The sequence below is a fragment of the Papilio xuthus genome, unplaced genomic scaffold (assembly GCF_000836235.2).
Source record: "Papilio xuthus unplaced genomic scaffold, Pxut_1.1 DF826923.1, whole genome shotgun sequence".
In the NCBI taxonomy this organism is placed as follows: domain Eukaryota; kingdom Metazoa; phylum Arthropoda; class Insecta; order Lepidoptera; family Papilionidae; genus Papilio; species Papilio xuthus.
The window spans coordinates 804465-828417 of NW_013531726.1; the positions used below are offsets into that span (position 1 = coordinate 804465).

At 35.1% G+C, this 23953-nt stretch overlaps 3 protein-coding genes across 6 annotated transcripts in view; all 3 read left to right on the forward strand.

Annotated features, from left to right (window-relative positions):
* LOC106122311 (uncharacterized) overlaps positions 1 to 5918 on the forward strand; it is a 10635-nt gene extending 4717 nt beyond the window's left edge. The window contains exons 3-8 of the mRNA XM_013318250.1: positions 2 to 124; positions 404 to 496; positions 1772 to 1857; positions 2859 to 2979; positions 3309 to 3487; positions 3785 to 5918. Coding sequence (XP_013173704.1) covers positions 2 to 124; positions 404 to 496; positions 1772 to 1857; positions 2859 to 2979; positions 3309 to 3487; positions 3785 to 4004 — 822 coding nt within the window. The 3' untranslated portion in view covers positions 4005 to 5918. The remainder of the gene's footprint in view (position 1; positions 125 to 403; positions 497 to 1771; positions 1858 to 2858; positions 2980 to 3308; positions 3488 to 3784) is intronic.
* Positions 5919 to 6586: 668 nt separating this feature from the next.
* On the forward strand, positions 6587 to 12579 carry Xe7 (A-kinase anchor protein 17A). Of its 4 annotated transcripts, none has more exons than XM_013318630.1 (9): positions 6587 to 6758; positions 6991 to 7805; positions 7954 to 8161; positions 8408 to 8558; positions 9011 to 9163; positions 9573 to 9647; positions 10431 to 10554; positions 11237 to 11470; positions 12119 to 12579. In XM_013318630.1, exons 2-9 carry the CDS (start codon positions 7039 to 7041, stop codon positions 12369 to 12371), a joined length of 1965 nt encoding a protein of 654 aa, XP_013174084.1. In that variant the 5' UTR covers positions 6587 to 6758; positions 6991 to 7038; the 3' UTR covers positions 12372 to 12579. The 4 variants fall into 4 exon arrangements, with proteins under 4 accessions (XP_013174084.1, XP_013174083.1, XP_013174082.1 ...); XM_013318629.1 differs by having other exon boundaries at positions 6587 to 6726; XM_013318628.1 differs by lacking the exon at positions 6587 to 6758 and having other exon boundaries at positions 6779 to 7805; positions 9576 to 9647.
* Positions 12580 to 13868: 1289 nt separating this feature from the next.
* On the forward strand, positions 13869 to 19621 carry LOC106122636 (chymotrypsin-1). Its single transcript, XM_013318728.1, has 8 exons — positions 13869 to 13957; positions 16350 to 16371; positions 16842 to 16989; positions 17418 to 17548; positions 17913 to 18002; positions 18702 to 18793; positions 19011 to 19092; positions 19455 to 19621. Exons 1-8 carry the CDS (start codon positions 13913 to 13915, stop codon positions 19520 to 19522), a joined length of 678 nt encoding a protein of 225 aa, XP_013174182.1. The 5' UTR covers positions 13869 to 13912; the 3' UTR covers positions 19523 to 19621.
* The last annotated feature ends 4332 nt before the right edge of the window (positions 19622 to 23953 follow it).

Consider the following 23953-nt stretch of genomic DNA (forward strand, 5'->3'; position numbering starts at 1 on the left):
GGCCGCGCTACAGCTGCCGCATGGAGGCATTACAGCCGCCGCTGTTCAAGCGCTCGCTAACAACTGGAACCTGCCCGCCGCACTCTCGCAGGCGCAGACGCAGCAGGTGCTACGGCTTGCACAGGTACTAAACTACGCACTACGTACAGCTTGGATTTCAAAACTGAAAAAGCTAACTGCCTGAACTTGATTTGACTACTGAGAGGTGATTTTGTGGAGATTACATCAAGATTTGCCAGTTGGCGCCGTCTTCAATCGTTCGAGTACATTTCTTTTGGAATAAATATCCATTCTTTTAACGGCTTGGTTAGTTATGGTTGGTTAGTTACATTTATAACCTCACAGACAAGTCGAATGTAGCGTAAATAGAGATGAAGATGTTTGACATTGTGTGGGGTGACAGGCACAGGTGGCTGCGCAGGCGCAGGCGGCGGCGCGCTATAACCTGGCGGCCAGCATGCCGCAGCACAGGTCGCAGCATCAGCGCAATGTACAGGTCAGTTGACACCCATAGCACACACCTATACACCACATAAACAGTATCCAGGACTCGAGTACAGTTTCGTAGTTATCTCTAAATCTCTGCATTAAAATTAGGGTTCTTAATTTTTAAAAGTTTGAATTCTTCATGTAAATTTAATTTAAAAATAATTGTCAAAGGCGTGGTCCCTCCCCGATCTCCGTTATCTTTGACACTTGTATATAATGTTTCTGTCATGTCTACATAATACATTTTGTATTTTAAACAAAGTTCAGCTTTAAACTTGTATCTGTCATTAATGTATTTATAATCTGCGCCTTGCTTTGCTCGATTTTTTACGATGTTTTTCATACTTCAAGTTATATATTTTTTTAATTACTTTGTACATGTTTGTAACAAGCCTGTAACCATTATAAACGAAAATTTACATGTTCTCTATAAAACTTAATACAAAAAAATGTGCTGTGTTTACATCAATTCCCATAAACCACTTTGGAACAAGTAAAACTCAATGTAACATTTGTTCCATGCTTCCACATGGAAGACATATTTTAAGGAAACCTTTATTTGTTACATTGCGGTTTCTAATTCCAAAATTTTAGTGTCATAACTCTCATTTTTCTTAAAAAAAAAACAGTACAGATAATATTTTCTACACATGATTTTATGCAATGGAAACCTTCTACTTTGCTACCATGATACTTTTTATTCCAGTACCCATAGTATAAACAATGATTTGATGTACATTTTTTTTACCATAGACAAGAATTTCACGAATAAATTGAAGTAATATAATGTCATAATTGTTATGCCTTGAAGTGATACTATTTAGTTCATTATGCAGTTGCATTGCATCATTACAAATTGCACCCTAATATTTAATTTGAAGCTTGTACTCACTATGAGGATGTAAATTGTTAAACACGAAATTTCCTTATCAGCTATAGAGGTTTTATTAATATAACTTACTGTAAAATTGCAATTTAATGACTTCCTAGTGTTGAATATTTAGGGGTTTTAAGGCTTAAAAGAATTTTTAACTTATTCCTTTTTGCATGTTGTATAGGTTCCCAAAGATTACTGTAGATAAATTCAATTTAATTTGCAAAAAATGGTGGGTTTTGTTATTTATATAATAAAACGTATTTAAATTATAAGTATTTAGATGTTTGTTTTACGCCTGTATGGGGACTTGGAGCGGGGAGGGCCACATGCTTGTATTTATTTTTGTATATATATTTTGCGTTTGGTTGTCGGTGTTGTTGTGAAACATGTATGTGTTGGTTGCAGTTTCCGAACAGTTCAATAACAATGGCGATGGCGCAGCAGCCGCCCCCACCTCTGGTGAGGAGCACTGCAAACACCACCACCATGAAGTGAGCATGCTTCTTATACCATTTTATATCTACATAGACCCACCATTTGTACTATTTCTGCCAATTATGCCTTTAGAAATATTTCATTTAGGAACATCCTGTATATCTAGTTATACCTTTTATTAATATTGGTGTACTGGCAGTCGACTGTGACACAAAAAAGAAAACTTTATTAGTAGCCTGTGTTCTTTGACTATGCTGTTTTTATTTTTAATTATTTTTTTAAATGCTCATAAATTTTCTTTGTTCCCAATAAAAAAATTGCTTATATAATTTATTAATGCAAAGTTATTTTATTCATACCAAACTTATATTGTATTTGGTGATGAAAGTTGTCATATTTTTTCATATAAACTAATAAAGTAGCTTTTATCTTAAGCTTTTTATCTAATCTATAAAGCATTGATAAGATAGTGTTTAAATCTCAAATAATACCTTGATAATCATTGGAGTGATCTATTCTTATCTCATTAAATATTTAAATCTGGATAAGTACAATTTGACAAGTCCTGATGATGCTCTAAAAATAAACGCCTAAAAACTAGAAAACAGGATGTTCTTTCTTTCATTGATTACTTTTATTCCTATTTCAATTCATCTATGCCTAATTTCGCAACTTATTTAGTTTTTTTTAAATAAAGTAATTAGTCCCATAGATATTTTAAAGCGCTTTGCTGCAAAAGGAATTTAGTTTCTTGTGTCCTTAAGCATCCTACTTTTGGTTTAATATATTCAAATGAGGTTGGGACCACGCATTCTAAATTATATAATAAATCGTAATTAAAATACATAAGTAGATATGTACAATAATAAATAAAATATATCTCATGACATAAATATAATACAGTCATATAGAGTTATCATTCATCTATCGACATTTTCGTAGAAAAGAGTTACATCTTTGACCATTTACATGTTACCCTTTTCATCATATAGTCTTTAAATTTTTAAACATGTTGATATGTTTAGAGTTTGAAATTAACAGTATTGTATTGTTTCAGTGTGCCACCGCAAGTAACTGGGACAATGAATGGCCACTCAACCTCTCTGTCCGTGGAGCCGCGCAAAAGGCTTACCCCTATAGCAGACATCAATACAAATGGCAGCCATACGCCGTATAAGGTAAACACTACCCTTTTATTTGATCATATTAACCTTAAAAATATATCTTGTAACTATTTAAGTTAAACTCTATGTATGTGCTAGGATATGGTCCACCACAATAATGGTTTAGTGAGATCCCAACCAATGATCACGTGATCGGATGTCCATACTTTTAACTTAAAGGCTATTGGCGTTTCTTATATGGGTCATTAGTTAATCTCAGTTAAACAACTGTATTATGGTTTTGAAAAATCTTAAGAACATAGTACGAATCGCTTTTCAGAACATAATGTTCATTGTAGCGTGGTTTAAGTATAAGGTTGAAATGGAAAATATTTTTGTTGCAGGTGCAAAAAGCACTGGTGGAGAACACAATGGTACCGTGCATCAACGCGAAGCCATACCAGTACACGGAGCTGCTGATGACGCTGCCCGACCTTGCCAGCCACTTCTTCCCGCGCGTGCCGCTCGCCACCTGCCGCTCCATGCTCGAGGCGCTCGGCCTCACCCTCTATAGGCCCAACTCGTTAGTACTCACCTACATTACATCTTAAAACTAACTCGAAAAAAAGTACCCCCTGAAAATTCGGGATAGTCATGCATACATTATGCGTGATTCGACCTATTTGGCATTTGACTCATGTGCAAGGTACAAGTGTTTTATTGAATCGGCTATTTTGTAATTTAAATCGTTACAAAATGATATAAGCTAATTTTGTCTAAAATGGTAGACTATTTACCTAAAACTTGGCTAAGTTGCAAGTCCTATTTAAGTTATAGATGCTATGGGTATGTATTAAATTAATTTGTTTAATTTTTCCAGTACTCAACTGCAAGTACTACGGAACTCGGGTAAATGTAAATCAGCGGCTGCGGGCGAGAATGGTCTCGCGCTGGTGCAGATCCGCGACGTGATGCAGCATATGCTGCAGATCAAATATATGCTGCGGTCAGGCATGGCGATGGAGGAGCACACGCAACAGCAGCCCCCGAGACCAGCGCACGCACATCCGCCCCACGCCAAGCGAGCACGCGCAAACTGAACTCACGCCACAATAACAATGAACTAAACATATGCTGACTGGTGATAAACTGACCCAGGCGACGATAAGGGTTATCTCTTATGAGATCCCTCAAAGGAGCTTGTTTGGCATGGAAAGAAACCAGCAAAACATCGCCAGCATAGGTCTTGCTTCTTGAAAACACTGTAAAACTGTTAAATGCCCTTGAGAATGGAAAGTTGGACAGCTGTTTAAAGATACCTCTGTGTTTTGTCTCATGAATAAGGTGGCCATAACTGAAAAATTTCTTTAAAAGGGCTGGCCAGCCTTTCTAATGTAAACCATTTGTTGGCGCAATACAATACCAGTGAATTATTTTAAGGATAAGAAGTGGCTGAGACATGTTGAACCTTGACACAGTTTGCGTCAATATCAGCGCTTGTGTACTAAAGAGTTATCATTCGACTTGTGTGTAACTCCATCAGTGCAAATTAACTTATATTAGTTATAAAGAAATGTGAAAGTGGTAAACAATAATATAAAATTGACTTTTGGTCACATTTTAAGATGTTTAAGTGTTTAAATTTAGTTATTTTATTAGCGTTAATTCAAACGCTGTAAATATAGACTTATGTAATAAGTTAGTTATGTCAATTTTTCCATATTTGTATGTATAAATATTGTAAATGTATAGATCTAACTTGTAACAATCTACACTTACTATTTAATAGAAGACTGAGAATTTTATTTTTAATTATTTTATAGCTAAAAGAATGGATGTGTCGCGAAATGTGACGCTGTTTTTTTTTTATTATTTTGGAGTAAATATTAATATTGTACATTTATATACTCTGTATATAAGATTGTTTATGCTTAAAGTGGTAAAGTTATGTAAGTCACCAAAAATGGACTCTCATGTAAAAAAGGTTAACATGATGCATCAATGCAATAACATATAGGTATAAGGTATTTCTTCAAACTCTTGAGAAGTAGAAATACATATATTTAATCTAGATATAGATTTCTAACCGATAGATGGAGTATAAAATTTTCAAATGGCAATAAAAGGCTTCCAGAGGCCTTTTTCTAGCCCTTTGTGCTCCGGATAAAGGATTTCTAAGTTATAAATCTATGATCTAGGCAATGTTCCTAAAATGCTGTGCTACGAGAGTCCATAGAGGTTTTATTACTTTAAGAAAAAGCATGACCTGTAAGGTTTTCTATTATTATATAAATACAGATTTTACTGTGTTCCTGTATATAGTATGATATAGACCAAATAACAAAATATTGGCCTGAAGTATTCCAGAAAATATGACCAACAGGTTATGTTTTCGTAATTTAAAATAGGATAAAAATTGTAAATTATTATCAGCCAGAATTTTTGTATTAATTTTGCATGTATTTTCAAATTAATGAGGCTTTTATAAAAAAAAGGATATTAGTTTAAACGCACAAAGCTATTTCTGTATTTATTTCTACCTTTTTTTTGTAATATCATGTGAAATTTCATAAGAAAGTTTCTTGGCAAAACCAGTGAAAAGTTTTTATTGTATGTTTAAGATGAAAAAAAGTACACCGATTGTTTATTGGTATTTTGTGCAAGAAGGATTGATGAATAATTTTCCTTTGGTAAAAATTTAAATGTATTTAATTTGCATTTTATATGTTTTATTTGGAAAATTCATTCCTTAAAACATTTTTTTGTAAACATGACAAATATGTGCTAGTTATTATGTATATATATTTAATGCAATCTTCACTTTTTCATTGTGAAGATTGTCATATTAATTGTAACCTTATATCAAAGCCATGTAAAATGTTTATGGTAAATTATTTATGTTATAGTTGTAAGTCCCAGTATGATCTAAATCATTATTGTGAATTGTAAATTGAGTGGTTACAGGACACTGTCTTGTGGAGTTCTGATAAACAAAATAAAAAGATTCTTTACATTAAAGACTTTTATTTACATTTATACTTATTTTCATGTTTAAAATGGTATCTCCATTATTAATTATTGCAAAAGAAACTACTGCATACCGTGGGTTTCTGAGACCAACATCTTTAACATAGTCATCCTTGTCATTATCATTGATAAAATGGAGACTTTGGTGTTGAACTCATGGATAGTCATGAAAGGCCTAGAGAAGTTAGAGTATTTTTTGGATTTATATCCTAAAGCTGAAGTCCTTTAATTAAGGAAAGCTCTCACACCATTGTTAAGGGAAGGCACTATCGCTATTTTTAACTGTGGTCTGATATAGGCTGATATTTACATTTAGAATACCTAAAGAACTAAAGGAGAATGGAAAAGAGGAGAATCGATTGTAAATAGTGGAGAGTTCGATACCACATCCATTTTTTCCTATTTGGTGTACTAGGTCTCAAGCACTACACCCAACATTTAATAGTAGATAAAATCTAAGAAAAGAGCTATTTTTTTTTAAATCTCGGAACCGATTATGCATAATATATTCAAGCATATAATTTTTTTAAATATTTTATATATTCTTTGTTTTAAAACTTTCAAATTAAGACTATAAAGTTATATATTCTAGGTTCTTGATGAAATTTTGCATTATCTGCATAATATGTCAAAATGTCATTGACAACAAGTTTCTGTTCTGATCTGACATCTTGTTTTGCAAAAAAGCAAAAATTTAGGATTTGTGAATGCTAAATTTGATCATTTTCTTTAAATATTTGGATTTTGAGTACACACTTACATTTAACATGATCGCTGTTCCTGCAATATGCATTGGTCATTTAAATATATTAATAATTTAGTGATTGTTAAGTATTTGCCTTGCTTTTTTCGTAACTTACAATTATAATGTTATTTTTATTCTTAACTTTTGTATTTAAGCGTAATAATTTTATTTTTTCAAGTTTGTAGATTAAATTAACTTTTAATTTTTTTACAATGAGTATTCAAGTATGTAGGGACGCTTCAGACGCTGTGGTTTTATATCTACCACAGCGTTTGTATCTTAAATCTTTCGCAAAGCTTAATATTTCTGTTCAGCTTCCTTCACACAAGGTTTACGGAAAATCGATATCGAATTGGGAGTTGATGGAGAAAATACGCAAAATGATCCAACCTGACGCGTTTTCCATGTTGAAAGTGATAAAGCATAGTTCGGAAGTGATAAGGTTCGACGCAGAGTTAGAAAGTTCCGAGAAGTTGGGCAGGGTGCTGTCTCGTCTGGACAATCGCATTATCCAGTTGAATGATTACCCAGAACAGTTAAAAGTTAAAGTGTCTGAAGCAAAGTCTGAGTTTCCAAGTCGACATGCTTGGGATTCATTCTTCCGAGACGCTACTGACATGGACGAGATGAAGCCAGGCGAGCGACCTGACACGGTACACATTGCTAATTTACCAATCAGTTGGTTTATCCATGAAAAAGACAGTTACAGTGATGGAGTTCCATCTGAGAGTTTGTTTAAAAAAGTGTTTGAAAAATTTGGTGCCTTAAGACAAGTTGATGTTCCTGCCTCCGATCCATTTAGAATGCAAATGAAAGAAGCGATGAGAGGTATAACCATACCTGCAATGGAATCATCAGTATACTTTGAAGGTTACTTACAGTTTAGTGAATATGTTGGCTTTGTACGTTGTATGGATGCATTGAGAGGTCGGAAACTGTTACATAAGAAGGATGATATATCTGAATGGTGTAGCATAAGGGTGGACTTCGATAGAACTAAGCACATGACTGATGCAGCTGTAAAACGGAGAGCTATAGTCAGAGAGAGACTCATCGCTCGCCAAAGAGCTAAGGAAGAGGAAGAGAGAATAGAGAAAGACAAGATTGCCAAAAGGGAAGCAAAAGAAAGGTAATAATTTTCAATGTGGCTTACATTTTGTTGTAATGAATTCTTATGTTGCGTACATGAAAATAATTCAACATAGATATATGGGTTTGAAAAAAGAAAGTTTAGCATTTCTGACTGTTACTTACACATAATAATTTAAATTATATAGACAAAAACTTGAGAAGAATGAAAGGGAAAAAATGGAAAAGATGCGGGAAAGAGAAGAGAGAAGAAAAAAGAAAAGGCTAGCTAAACTGATAGAGAGGGACAAAGTAGATGTTAACAAGAAGGTTGCAGAAGAGCAGAAGAAACTGCTGCAAGCACAGAAGAGATTGCAAGCTATAAGACTTATTGAGGAATTGTTCAAAAGAATTGAGGTAATTTTATTTGGTATTTATAATCTTACTTATATCATAAATGCAAATGTTTAGATGGATGGATGTTTCTTTAAAGGTATCTCCACAATGACTGCATGGATCTTGTTGAAAATTTGGCATAGATGTAAGTTTTTTTAGTCTGCAAAGACGAAGTCGCGGGCGACAACTAGTAATCAAATAATTAACTTCTTAATATTTACTATGTGACAACACTGGGTCATTGTAGTGAGAATGTTTGTTTTCTAGTTACGTCCAGAGTTGCAGCGCAGTGGCATGCATGAGAGATACTATGGTAGTGAGGAGCAGGTGACACGGTCCCGTGTTGTGGACAGATTCAAACGGGTGCAGGAACAACAGTTGGAGAAACAGAGGGAACTGGTCAAGCAAGCACAGGATGGTAAGCCTTTACTAGAAATACTTATCATCATTATCAGCTCACTAAACCCACTCCCACCCACCCCAGGCTCGGAGCCTACCTAAGGTAAAGGTGCCTGGCAATAACCCTGGCTCACTGTGGGTCGAATGAATTTCATCATAGATATGTGCAGTTTGCATCACGGATTTCTTCTTCATTGTAAGAACGTTATATAAATGTACACATGTAAATTAAAAATTGAAAACACATTGGTGCATGCCGGGATTTGAAACCCAGGAGCTGCAGTTTTTATTTTTATTTTTGAGAGATATTTAAGTATAGAACCTCTATTTAACAATATACGAGTTTATTTGCAATATTAAGTGTTTATTTAGCGAATATTAACTATGTCACGTATTTTAGCCATAATAAACTAAAATGGTCCTTCAAGCCGGATCGGAGAGTTGTTAAAAAAATTTTTTGTTTTTTTTCAGGTCGCATAGTGATACGTTCAGCATTAGAAACGAAGAAACCGAGACAGGTCTCCCCTATCAGCTCACTGTCCTCAGAAGATGAGAGTACTAAAAAGAGAATCAAGAAAGAGAAACTATCCACTCCGGATAGAGAGTTTGAATATAAACCACCAGGTGAATCTTTAAAACCTTTTGATATTGGATTAACAAAATATACTAGCGGTTTTTCGCGACTTTGTCCGCGTGTTTCAATGAACAAATTAATAAGTAGTCTATGTGTTCTTCCAGACAATGTTCTACATTTGTGCATAATTTCAGTGAGACCCATACAGCTACACAGACACACAAAAATTAAAAAAAATCATTAGATTATATAGTTTGATTTCGCAGAGGGTTTTAACTTTAACTGCACAGAATACAATGTTAGATTCAATGAGGGGGTAAAAATATGAGGGGGATTCACTGTGAAGTTCACCTATGACCTTGAGATGTCAAGATATTTGAAAAGGATTGTAAGAAATGTATTTTTTTAATGTAACATACAGACATTATATATTATTATGTTTTGTATATATGTTTGCAGTAGCCGGGATGTACCCGTACGGCTTCCCGTATGCGTACGCCTGCGCGCCGCCGCCCGGATATCCCTTCCCTCAAAGTAATTGTATCGAAGATTTTTTTCATTTATTATAATAAATGGTTCATCATCAGCTCACTATACGTCCTCACTGAAGGGCTCGGAGCCTACCCTAAGTTAGGGGTGATTAGGCCATAGTCAACGCTGGACAAGTGCGGGTTGACTTCACACTTATCTTTGACTTTGTCAGATATTTGCAGCATCACGATGTTTTCCTTCACCGTAAGAAAACATATTGGTACATGCCGGGATTCGATCCGAGGAGCTGCATATTGCAAGTCAACTGCTTAAACCCCTGAGCCAACGACGTGGTTAATCAAAATAATTCATTTTGGAAACTCTTTTGCTGTGGACTTCTGAGACAAAAATATCCGTTTCACTAGCCACCGTTATCTTAGAAAAGGATGGGATGGGGAAGTGGATTTGACGGAGGAGGAGACGCATTTGAAGGGGAAATATCTACTTTATATGCGTCCCCTCCTCCGTCGATTCAAATTTGCCAACGCATCTACAATTGCGGATTTCTATGCGCAGGGGCCGATATTTCGCCGATTTTTATTTTTTTTATAAAATATTAGTAAATTTTAGTTAATTTACTAATATTTCTTTTACCATTCCAACTAAGCTGTATACTTGTGCTAGGATATAGTTAACGACAATAGTCTAACGGCGGGATTCGAACTCTCGTCCACGTGATCGGCAATCGGTATCCTTAACCTAATCCGTTAGTTCGTTTGACACGTATGTATAAAAATGTTATATACATAATGTATTTGTATGTGTGCATGATGTATGTATGTGCAGCATCAATGTATTACCCTGTGAGGGGGTACATGCCGCGGGGGAGGGGGCGCGGGCGCGGGCGGGGCGGGGCGCGGCCTCGTATGCCATACTTTGATGGTCCAGATGCCAGCCACCAGTATTACCAGTGAGTGCTTTCATTAGTAGCCTTCGTCTTTTTTCAGACTATGTTCTATATTCGTGCCAAATTTCATAAAGATCGCTTGAGTCGATCTGAAGATATCTTCTAACAAACATATGTCATATATAGTGTGTGTTCCGGAGGCCTAATTTACTCCTCTTTCTCTTCCCACCCTTATTCTTTGAAGGAAAGGATGGGAAGTGGAAGTGGACTTTCATGATGAGAGGATGCATGGAAAGGGAAAATATTTTCTTTCTGTGCATCCCCTCCTCCGTCGATGAAAGGTAGGCAACGCATATGCAATTGCGTATGTCTATGGGCAACGGTCACTTCGCTATTTCAGCGATTTAAGATGGCCGATAGCTCGTTTACCACCTTATGATATAAAAAAAATATATCCAAACATCTAAACACTAAAATTGTTCAAAGTAAATCTATCTTACTAATATTATAGACAAGAAATGACATTTTCAGTCAGTTACATGTGTAAATATAATTCCTTATTTCCATCGACTTTGTATTACTGACCTCTATTAAATGGATAGGCTATAAGCCGTGATATTTTGTGCCATTTTGATTTTCGCCATTTTATCGTTAATGGTTGCGATTTTTAACCGTGGTGAGGTATCCATAAATAAAGATCAGCGGTTTGAATGTTTTCGTGTTACTGTACCTGTTCACTTTGCAGATATTTCAAGAAATTAACAGCACAAGAGGGCCGCAACAATCATTGCGATCGCACGCACGTTCGTCGCTCGTACAGCCGCTCGCATTCGCGCTCGCGGTCACGCTCGCGCACGCGTTCGCGACATCGCTCGTACAGCCGCTCTCGATCCAGAAGTAGACGATCTAGAAGTAGAAGATCGAGAAGTAGAAGATCAAGAAGTAGAAGTAGACGCTCGAATACCAGAAGGAGATCCAAGTGAGTTTAATTTTTTTTTATTGTATATATTATGAAGTTTATCTTTATTATTCGATTGTAGATAAAGAAAAATTTAACTCTCTATGTCCCTGTGTCTGTCTGTCCGCAAGTTTGTGATTGGAATAGTTGAAGGAATATTAATAAATGATTTTTTATAAATAAAATAATCATTAATTCAAATAATTATTATTATATGGGTACATATGAATTAAAATATTGCAAAAATAAATATTTTCTTTGTGATATTACCAAATTTTCGAAGGTCATGTCAAGCCATGCACTTGTGTTTGGAACCGGAGAGTTTAAAAACGCATTTTAAAATTATAACATTGTTAAACCGCGGAGGAAATAACTTTTGCATAGGAACTCATATAGATAAAGATAAAATCGAAAAAAAAACGGAAACGTTGGATTGCATTTGATGACGATTGATTGTTGATTTCATCTAATCAAGTTTCCCTAATTATTATCTTGTATGTTTTACATTTAAACGCACAACGACTACGTTATTTAACAAAAATATTAATGTTTGTTTGTTTGTAATTTTCTTTCGAGACAACTGTTTTATAGCAACTCAAATATTAAGGTGTTTGGAATTAAAAAAAACAAACTACTTTTTTTTTAATTCCCAAATTACTCGTATTACAGGTCCAGTCATAGCCGATCTAGGTCTCGTAAGCGATCCAGATCACGCAGTCGACGGACAAGGACCAAGTCTAGGACCAGATCGAAGACCAGACCGTTGACCACGCCCAAACTAGACGAACAGACAGACGGACAAGGAGATAAGCAGTTGAACACGCCAAAGCGGCGGTCTAAAAGCTGGTCTTTGCCTAAAGAGGGGGAACCTCACAGGTCCTGGTCTACAAGTCCAAAGAATGGGGAGGGACGTAAGAGTTAGTGTTATTATATTTAATTTGATTATAAATTTGAAGAAATAAAGTATGAAGAAGTGAACAATTGCAATTTTTAGTTTGAAAATTAATTAACAATAAACTTTGTCGCCTTTCAAAATGTTGAATCTTCGGATATGCAGAATATCAACTCTATAAACAAATATGTTAAGCTATTAGTATGTAAAAAATTAATTTGTGAGTAATATAAGTCTAATAAATACATTTATATTATTTATAAGAGTTTCTTTGAATATATTTATCAGTGGTAGAGTCCGCTTTAACATCTCCGCACGAATTGTCCCAGATCGCCCGGTGAAATACCACGACCACACAGAAGACAGGCGTACAGTCTGATGAGTGTGGGTCCCGGAGGCCTAATTTAGTCCTCTTTCACTTCCCACCATTTTTATTATAAGGAGAGGATGGGAAGTGGAAGTGGACTTTCCGGATGAGAGTATGCATGGAAATGTTTTCTTTCTGTGTATCCTCTTCTCCGTCGATGAAAGGTAGGCAACATGCAATTGCGTATGTCTATGGGCAACGGTCTCTTCGTTATTTCAGCGATTTCAGGTGTCTGCTCGCTCGTTTGCCACCTTATGATATAAACAAAATATCAATTGAATAGACCGCAGGTTTCCACCAAACAAGAATATGTTGTTATATATTTTGTTATTAATTCTAGTATGTCGACAGTGGAAGTCGACGGTTAACTTGTAAAATACTGTGGGGTAGTTTAATAGAAATGAGGAATTATTTACGCATGTCTCTGGCTGATAATGCTATTTACAATCTAGGGATTTATTTATTTTGAAAACTTTGTGTTTCCAATTAAATTCTATTTCGACAAAGATCTTGAAGCAATAGGAATATATGTGAACTGTCAATGTCATCTTGACAGCGTCATATTTTGACCAATGAGGAAGCAGCTGCACCGTTTTGTGTTGCCATTATAATAATTTTGAAATTGCATAAAAATATGCATGTTATGACATGAAGGTTAATTTACGGTTAATTTTATTTAGTAAGGAATTATTACGAGAACAAAGGTCATAAGTTGCTATTGCTTGGAGTTGTAATGGAAGACTTTCGAAAGAAGTTAGACATTTTTGATAATTAGTAACCCTTAAAACTTATAGACGCCTCTTTCTTGGAATCTACAAACATTTTTTAATTTTTTTTTCAAGAAGTATGTTGCATATTAAAACCGAAAGTATTTAATGATTTTCTAAAATACGATGATTATTTATATAAAGTTAGAATCGAGAAAAATGAGGTAAACCATGGGTTAAAGCTTGTTTTATATATCTGAATAGTTTTAATATAATTAACCGTTAGAAAAATACAATTATATGGAATCACTTTCAGAAATCAGTTGAGATAAGCACGATGTGACGATAAATGTATATAATTACAATTTTATCTTTGGATTAAAGGAAATTGTTAATTAAATTATCATTAAAATTTCCTGTGCTTTGATAAACTAAATATATAAAGATGTTGACTATTATCAATAGTATGTCGTTACTGGTTCGTACGTAGCTACAACATGAAGTTTGCATTCGCTTTAGTTGCCCTCGTTGTCGCTGTCCAGGTAAGACACAAAGTTTATCCCTTATTTATTATTAATATTAAATACGAAAGTTTAAATGGATTGATGGATGTTTGAAGGTATAAGACTGAATGGATTTTAATAAAAAAAATATTCGTATAGAACATAGTTTAGATGAACAAGTACTTATTAAGTTTCTTTTAATCCGTTCGGACGGAGTATTGGGCGACATCTAGTAAAGTTTTATCCGTCTATATAATTTGTGATCAAATATCAAATGAGTATACGTGGCGTTATATTTCAAATATCTCAGTGACTTATCAATTATATTTAAAAAAAAAGATAGTAGAAATGATTAAACCATAATTAAAGGATGTCCTCTTTCACGCGAAATTTATTAAAGACAGAAGTTGGTGAAGAAAAGTTCCTATATAACAAAAAAAGTCGGCAGCGATTATACAGGCGGTTGCAAAAGTATGATTGTTTTTTTTTTATATTTGTGTTTGTGAGCCCCCAGTAGGTTTTATGTCAAAGGTTTGTTTATAAAAATGTGTATGAAACAAAAATCGTGTTTTTAATATGAATAAAACTAAGACTTTTTAAGATATGAAAATAAATGTTAAATTATTTTAACATAAATATAATACTCTAGTGGCTAAACGAAGCAACTTTGGATAGAGGTAAGTTGGATGTAATCGTCATATTTTCGAGTAAGGCATCTGTGATACTCTTTCGTACCCATCATATAAGAACATCCTGTATGCAGTACTCCAATCTTTGCTTTATCACAAGCTAAATATTGTATAAACCGTAATCATTGTTCGTAGTATTACTCACAGAAATCTATATTGACAACACTAACTTCTTAAAATTAGGCAAAGCATCTAAATATTCTACAGAAGTTTATTGAATCGAGTGTTGAAGACGTCATAAAATATTTTATATTACTCGGCTATGAATAAACATTTTTAAACTACTATTGCTAGGCTGATTGCTCTCGATAACTTAGCTTTTTGAAGCTACTTTCTAGTTACTCTATTAGCTTACACTTAACTCTTAATGATGCAAATATTACTAGAAGATAAACAGAAAGAAAATAACAGATATTGCTAAGAATTAAAAATCAATTTAAATCTATAATATTAAAGTTTCACTTTCATAATTTCAATAAATCTTTTCCCTTTACAAAAATACTTATATAATCAGTTTAAGTCAAGGTTTTTCTAATCATTTTGTTGGACCGTGTCAAAAATAATATGATGGTTATCATCCATATTATCATAATGTACGTAATTAGGTTTAATACAGACAAATAATTATCTAATCACAAATTTATTTAATTATAACCATAAATATACTGTATTTATGATTCAAAAGGAACGTCGATGGCTCAGTGGTCAAGCAGTTGACTTGCATTCTGCAGGTCCTGGGTTCGAATCCCGCCATGTACCAATGTGTTTTTCGATTTCCGATTTACATATGTACATTTATCCGACGTTCTTACGGTGAAGGAAAACATCGTGATGCAACCTGCACATATCTGAGAAGAAATTCAAAGATATGTGTGAAGTCAACCAACCCGCACTAGGCCAGCGTGGTTGACTATGATCTAATCACCCTAAACTTAGGGTAGGCTCTGAGCCCCTCGTTGGGGACGTATAGTGAGCTGATGATGATGTTGATGATTCAAAATATAATAAGGATTAAATTATAATGCATTATTCACGAGAAATAGCGTTTACTACTACAGTAGAACCCCGGTAATACAATTTCTCGCAAAATACGCCATTTTACGTAGGTCCCTGCAACTTAAGACATGTTTTCATACATTACTTAACGCTTAATATGATGCTCATTACGTTTAATACGCCATCACACGCCGCACGTATTGTCTCTTGTAGCAATGGTTTCCGAATTAACCGCGTTATTGACTTCGTGTTAGAAGAATAACGACCTGTGGTACTGCAGGATTATTCTACCATTGATGACAATGTTGCACCGCACGAGATGCAAACTATTATACATCTCATTCAATATGCTAATAATACGGAGACTCCGAGTGATAATGATGAATACGAAGATGAAACAATCTTATAAACATCTTTATAAATCATCATCATCAGCTCACTATACGTCCCCACTGAGGGGCTCGGAGCCTACCGTAAGTTAAGGGTGATTAGGCCATAGTCAACCACGCTGGCCAAGTGCGGGTTGACTTCACACATATCTTTGAATTTCTTCTCGGATATGTGCAGCTTGCATCACTATGTTTCAATAGTGTTTCAATTGTCACATTAAAAACAACAAGTCAATTTCATGACTACAATAATTTGTTAAAGGGTTAATAGAACTTTTTATGACAAATAATTTACAATTCATATTTAATATAAGGTTAAAAGGTTATTTGAAAATTTATTTATGCTTAATTTTACAGGGGCGCAGCACAGGCTTGGACGGTAAGTGTAATTATCACTTATTTACTTAGCTTCGTCCCCTCCAACTTAACCTAACTTAAATTTATGACTAACTTTAGTTTTCTCTTCAACTTAATTCACACTCTATAATACTTTATTTCATAATTAAAAATGACGGGTATGCGGAGATTAAATAATTCAATGTTTGTTATAAAAAATTAAAAAGTGTTTTTATTTTTTGATTTAGTATAGTGTGTTTTTTATTTTCCTTCAACGTAAGAACATCGGATAATAACATATGAAATTCAAAAATCGAAAAACACATTACATGGTTGGGATCGAACCTGATCGTTTAGATTAACGATCCGTTCCGAACTAGCGTTAAACAACTGAGCCACCGACACTTTATCCGATTTTTTAAAATAAATTAGGGTTTTCTGTTTGACCTTGGAATGTCGAACGACAGATTTTTAGTCCGAAAGGCATTTCAGTGTAATTTTTTAAACTTTTAGCTCCCATCACCGCTGTGTCGACTGCTGAGAACCCATGGGTGGTGCATCTCCGCATTGCTAACACCTTCGGTGCTGGTCTGCTCAAAAGCTGCGTCGGTTCCCTCATCAATGAGCGCTGGGTGCTTACCTCTGGTGCCTGCGTAATGAAGTAAGTGTAACAGTCGCGCCAATTCGTGAACATGTTAAAGCGGGCTCTACCACTGTTAAATCACTAACATGAATAGTTAAAAACATTTTTTATTTATTAGTTTATGGTGGCAAATGCGGTAACCTAATTTCGCTAAAATAGCGATGCGACCGCTGCCCATAGACATCTACAACTTTTAACAAATTGAAGAAAAAAATCTACAAATTGTTTAAATTGCTTATGGTCTTAAAATTTTCATAGTCATAGATTTTTATTCCATGAATATACATATGAAGACTTACTAAGTTTATTCTTATATTCAATGAGGACTTTAGCCGATACTATCATGTTTTTTTGTCTGACATATTCCCAAGAGTTTATTTAATTCGGCTTTAACTAGCGATTGATTTTGTCTTTTACTGAATTATATGATTCGGTATTGTGTTCAGCCTTCGCTTCGCTTGGATCCGGTATGGAGCCGCTAACGTGCTCAACCCCGAGCTGGTGACTGAGACTGCGTCGTCGCGTTTCAACAACAGGGTCGGTCTCATCGCCATCAACCGCGAAGTCGAGTTTACACGTGAGTATTGTCAATGTATCGCGAAGAGTCTTGTTAGTGAAATATAATAAGTAAGAATCTTTGGATGGATGCATGTTTGTTAGAAGATATCTTTAAAAATGCTTTACGGATGTCGTCGAAATTTTGCTTAGATGTAGAACATAGTCTGGAATAAGAAATAGACTGCTAAGTTCTTTTTTTTAACTCCGCACGGATGTAGTCGCGGGCAATAGTAATAACCAGATAAGTCCTTAAATCAAATGCAAAATAATAATTGGAGAGCAGTTTATTTTTATTCTTCTTGATGAAACTATTACCATTAAGAATATGAAAATGGATGAAATGATGTGACTTAGTTACAATTTGGTAATGTTCAATATTACAGCCACAATCAGCTCTGTGGAGCTGGCGGCGGCCAGTGACGAGCTGCCAGAGACCGCCACGCTTTGCGGCTACGGCGCACAGGAAGACGGATGTAAGTAAACTTTGAACTTGTTTACTTTGTAGTTTTAACAGTGGTAGAGCCCGCTTTAACATCTTCGCAAGAATTGGCCCGACTCGCCTGGTGAAATACCACGACCACACAGAAGACGCGTTTCGTCTGATGAGTGTGCGTCCCGGAGGCCTAATTAAGTCCTCTTTCCCTTCCCACCCTTTTACTTATAAGGAAAGGATGGGAAGTGGAAGTGGAATTTCCGGATGAGAGGATGCATGGAAAGGGAAGATATTTTCTTTCTGTGCATCCTCTCCTCCGTCGATCAAAGGTAGACAACGCATATGCAATTGCATATGTCTACGAGTAACGGTCACTTCGCTATTTCAGCGATTTCAGGTGGCCGCTCGCTCGTTTGCCACCTTGTGATATTGAAAAAAATGTATATGCTCATTTCAAATAATACGACTATCATGCATTCTGTATTTTCTTTGCACGGTTTTTTAAAGTATTATATTATAAATATCCACTAAGATGTCTTTTTAAACTCTTATCTATCTCTTATTTTATGTTTTACAAAAATGTTTGCATTAGTAGTTAGTTTTACGTCTTTATCTTTATCCTTTTAATCCTCCCTTATAACACGTTCAGTGCTAACGAGTCGTCTAATAGTTTCACTGTCATATGCAAATTTGTCGTGTCGTGTTGTATTGTGTTAAATTCTGTGATTGTTCCTTGCAGCCCCCGGCGAGACTCTGAACTGCTTCGAATTCACCCTCTCAGAACAGCGCCATGACATGTTTGAAGCCACCAGCGACGTACAGACCACTGAAGTGAGTTTCTAATCATCTCGTAATCTTAAGTCTTACTAATTTTACTAATAATGGATGGATGGATGTTAGAAACCTTCAAATAGTTGGAGTAGAGTGGTCGTAGTGTGAAAATAATACATAAAATGTGATCAAGGAATGTGCTAATCGTTTATTTATTTTTGTAATTGTGTCAAACTTTTTTTGTCTCTGGTTTAACATTGAATTTTTTTTATTACAGTTCGACATCGGAGCACCTCTGGTGAGCAACGGCAAGCAAATAGGAGTCCTGGTCACTCCTGCTGAGGGCGGTTCCCCTGCCGGTAAGTTATTACCAGGATTTTTTTGCAATTTTTTTTTAATTTACTAACATTTCTTGTACCATTCCAACCTAGCAGGCTTGTGGTAGGATATTTTTGACAATAGTCGAATATTTGGAATCGAACTCCCGAGTGTGATCTGAAATCCGTACTATTAACCATTAGGCTATTGCCACAACAATTCATTGAGTTCATGGTCTTCGTAGTGTGGAGAGAAGACCAGAATATGGTCTTTTTGGCATTCAATCCAGTCGCCATAGCGACTATTCTAATACCTTTTAAATACTTTGGCTGTAGTACGATAAAGTAATATTTGAAATAGCATTTTTTGTAAGTTTTTTATCAACGTTTTTTTTATTTTACAGTGTTCGCGAAAGTTGGCTCATACAAAGTCTGGATCGACTTCGAAACTGGATTCAATTTCCCGCAATAAAATATAATATTTAATTATTTTAATTAATTCTTGTTGCATAAAGACATTAATGCCAATAAATATTCACTTATGTGAATTTATTAAAATATAAAATTGTTATTTTATTCTTGAGAATTTCCAATTGTCCTGAAAAAAAAAATGTTCTCTAAACTTTAATGATTCAATCCAATTTATTGTTGTTTTCTGAAATCAAAATCTCTGTATAAAACTTATCGTCACCCGTCTTTTGACAAAACAGAGATAATGTGTTTTATACAAGGATTTTGGTCTCAGAAACCAACGTGAAGACACGTCCGCGAAGAATTAAATTGTATCTACGCCAAATTCTATCGAGTTCCATGCAGCCGTGTTTAACAGTGGCAGAGCCCGTTTTAACATCTTCGCACGAATTGTCCCGGCTCGCCCAGTGATATACCACGACCACACAGAAGACAGGCGTCAAGTGGAAGCAAGTCCGCGTACAGTCTGATGAGTGTGCGTCGCGGCGGCCTAATTTAGTCCTCTTTCCCTTCCCACCTTTTTTCTTATAAGGAAAGGATGAGAAGTGGAAGTGGACTTTCCGGATGAGAGGATGCATGGAAAGGGAATATATTTCCTTTCTGTGCATCCTCTCCTCCGTTGAATAAAGGTAGGCAACGCATATGCAATTGTGTATGGGCAACGGTCACTTCGCTATTTCAGCGATTTTAGGTGGCCGCTTGCTCGTTTTGGTAACCACCTTATGATATAAAAATGGCCGTTTTTCCATCCATCCAAAATTTCGCATTTATAATATTAGTAATATTTATGACAGCATTCATTTTTAGTTACATCTAGTTTTGAATCTGTTTTAAAGATTGGCGAATATAATGAGTCTTATACCTTTTTTAGAAAATATATATACCTTTGTTGAAAATAAAAATGTAAGGACATGACAGAGTTGAAGCGTTACGTTATTACGTTAAAGTACTCGCGCTTAGGGTTCATTTAGAATTATTGTTCTGTCTGAATGTTCTGAGTTCTTGAATTATTGCATTCCTAATAAGATGCCACCCTTGAAATCTAGATCTTAGACTGAATGAACAATGTCAAATAGGAATTCTAGGATGGCATGAAAGCACGAAGTATTTTAATAATGAAAACAAGTTATATTAAATGTTTCTTGACTGTAAGTTTCCACTGACGAAACTATTTTATAGATACTCATGATCATGATGACATATTCATGTTCATCAGCTTACTATATATAACCACCAAGGGGGAAAGGGAAAAAACGGAACCCTTATAGGATCACTTTGTTGTCCGTCCGTCTGTCTGTCAAGACCCTTTTATAAATCATACCGTGAAGTTATATATAATGACGTCAAAAAGTCAGCGTCACTGAAAGTTGTAACATCGTATATTTTATGTAACATCATAAAAGCCGCTCCACACGACTCGAGGAGAGCTCGGCAAATTTACGCAAGCCGCGTCATCTGAATGAGCCATTAAATTAATGGATGGCTCGTATTGAAGCCACTCGATATAAAACTTAACGCCACAGATTATATTTAACGTATATATGAGGTAACGAGATTACCATATAAATTATTAATAAGCTCGCACATTTAATTTGTTTGGAAAGAAACTTTGGTTATTTCTATATTTTTATTTAAAATAGCAAAAATTGTGTATGTACGCGTTTTTGTATAAATGTAGAAGCGAGACAGATGTGTCAGGACTGCGCCAAATTAAATTCAACGGTGTTTGCCTACCCCTCTTGGTTACTAGCGTAAGTTATCTTGTAAAAATTGTATGAATGCAGAATTTGAGGTTATGAACATTAGCGCTACTTAAAGAATTGATCAGTCGTCAGAGAGGTACCAATAACTAAGATCAGTATGTCCGGTTGTCTGCAGAATCTCGGTCAGTGTGCCAACGTCTTTCAGGTTCTCAGACATGTTGACTCGTGTGACAACTTAAGTAATGATTGCGTCACACAACGCAATAGATAAGTCTATACAATATTATGAATGAATTAACTAATTTAACTAATATGTAACACAGGTGCAAGATTTTAGATTTGATTCCTAGTAATACCGGAAACAGATGAACTGGTCTAGATGGAATTTGGCACAGAATATTTGATGTTTCTAAAGAAAAAAATGGTTATTGTGAGGAATTCTTTTAGGATTTTTATTTAGCATATTTAAAGACCTACAATTCTTTTATATCTCATTTTTATGTAGGTTCTCTAGTTAAGCGTAAGCGAAGAAAGCAAAATTGTCCTATTTTTTGCCGACTTTTTGGGACCAAGTAACCCGCAACACCTTTCATATAAAAAGAGAAAGAATAAGATTAAGAAAATCGGAACAACAGGACGGGAGTTACGTAGTAACAAAAAAAATAAAACATATAGATGAATTGAGAACCTCCTCCTTTTTGAAGTCGGTTAAAAATATAACGCAGTCTGGAAGAAAGCAAGGAAGAAAGTGTCAACGGGAGTGCATCTACGACCTTTAATTTTGTACAAGGTAAGATAAGAAGCGTCGGTGGCTCAGGGGTCAAGCACTTGACTTGTAATCTTCAGTTCAGTGCAATATGGGTTCGAATCCCGCCATGTACCAACGTGTTTTTCGTTTTCCGATTTGCATATGTACATTTATCCGACGTTCTTACGGTGAAGGAAAACATCGTGATGCAACCTGCACATATCTGAGAAATAATCCCCTCGGTGGGGACGTATAGTGAGCCGATGATGAAGATAAGAGGCAGAGTAAAAATCAGCGGCAATTTTTGACCCTATGCATGTTTAGTAGCATATAACTGTAAGTTATCTCTATGTTTTTCGCCATATTTTCCCAATATGTTGTTGGACGATGTCGTCAGTTGTGTCTGACGGCGCAATTCTGCGACGGCGACTGGTCACTATGACTTGTTGCGTACATGTTTACTTTAAAGTAAGTTTAGTTCCACATAATATGTGTGTTGCAAATACAACTATTTCATAGTCTAAACTCTTATTAAGTAATTGGCCGAATTTGGTGTTGTTTTTGACAGAATTTTATAAACAAACTAGTAGCGCGCGACTCAGTCCGCGCGGATTTAAAAAACTTAGTAGCCTATGTGTTCTTCCAGATTATGTTCTACATCTGTGCTGAATTTCATCAAGATCCGTTGAGCTCTTCCGGAGATATATACTAACAAACATCCATCCATCCATCCATTTATAATATTAGTAAGATGAGTCACATAACGATGATGAGAAAAGCGTTCACAAATGCCAAATGCTATACATTATTTGATTATTAGCTTTCATAGTTTAGAAATTGACCTTTGAAAATGTAAGCCCAGACTAAGTAATCAAGAGTGCTTAGACAATAAACGTGTCTTGAATTCAAATGAACAAATCAACTTCAAGACGATTTCTACATTTGTTTTAAGAATTTAAAGTCATTAGAGAATGTAAACGATCTAACGAGGATAGACGGGAGGAGGGGGGAGGAGGGGGGAGTGCGCAAACATTGCGAACGAGCTGACATAGAGTAAGATCGGGTAAAATGGAAGCTCCGTATTACAAATGTATATTGAAATGCGAATGAATCAGACGATTTGAGTATTTTAGTACAAATTAAAATTAAAATATCGTAAGTAATTCTAGGTTAAGATGCTGTCACGGTACCTTATAATAATAATAGCACAGGGTCGGCTATTTATGATAACATATATAAAATTCGATTTAATTTTATATTTTATAAATTAAGCACACATAAGCAAATGATGATATAAGCAAAAAAGTAATGAGATTGAATGTGGATGGCTGCAAAGGTAGAGGAAGACAAAAAAAAAGTATGGAATGACTGTGTGAAAGAGGAAATGCGTAAGAAGGGTGTAGATTCGGGTATGACGGCTGATAGAGATGTATGGAGGAGTAGTACTTACTGTGCCGACCCCCAATAGGGATAAGCGCAGGTTGATGATGATGATAAATTAAGCACACATTTTATCTTTTACGTAAAATGTAAATAAGCTTCTCTTCTCCTGTTATTTAGTTAATTTATATTTTTTGGGTTTACTTCTTTTTTTCACCTTTCAAAGTTTATATTGTAATTTTACGAATTTATTTATTACTTAAATTATAGTATTGTAATAAAAATAGGAACTAACAATAAAATCCATATTCTTTGTGAATTTATCACACAAGTTCTGTTAATATTACGATTATAAAGAAAATTTTCTACTGTAAAATACGAGTGATATAAAAATGTGTCGATTGCGGGCCTGGTGTGACTTTCTCTGTTACAGCATCGCTTGCGCTTGCGCTTGCGCACGGCGCGTCGCACCGCCAAACTTGCTTTATTACATTTAATGAAATGTCAGAGTACGCTCCTGTCTAACCACGATATTCTTTATTCAAAATTATCTACAGAGTGTACTAATTTAAAATTAATTTAATCATGATTAAATAAAAAA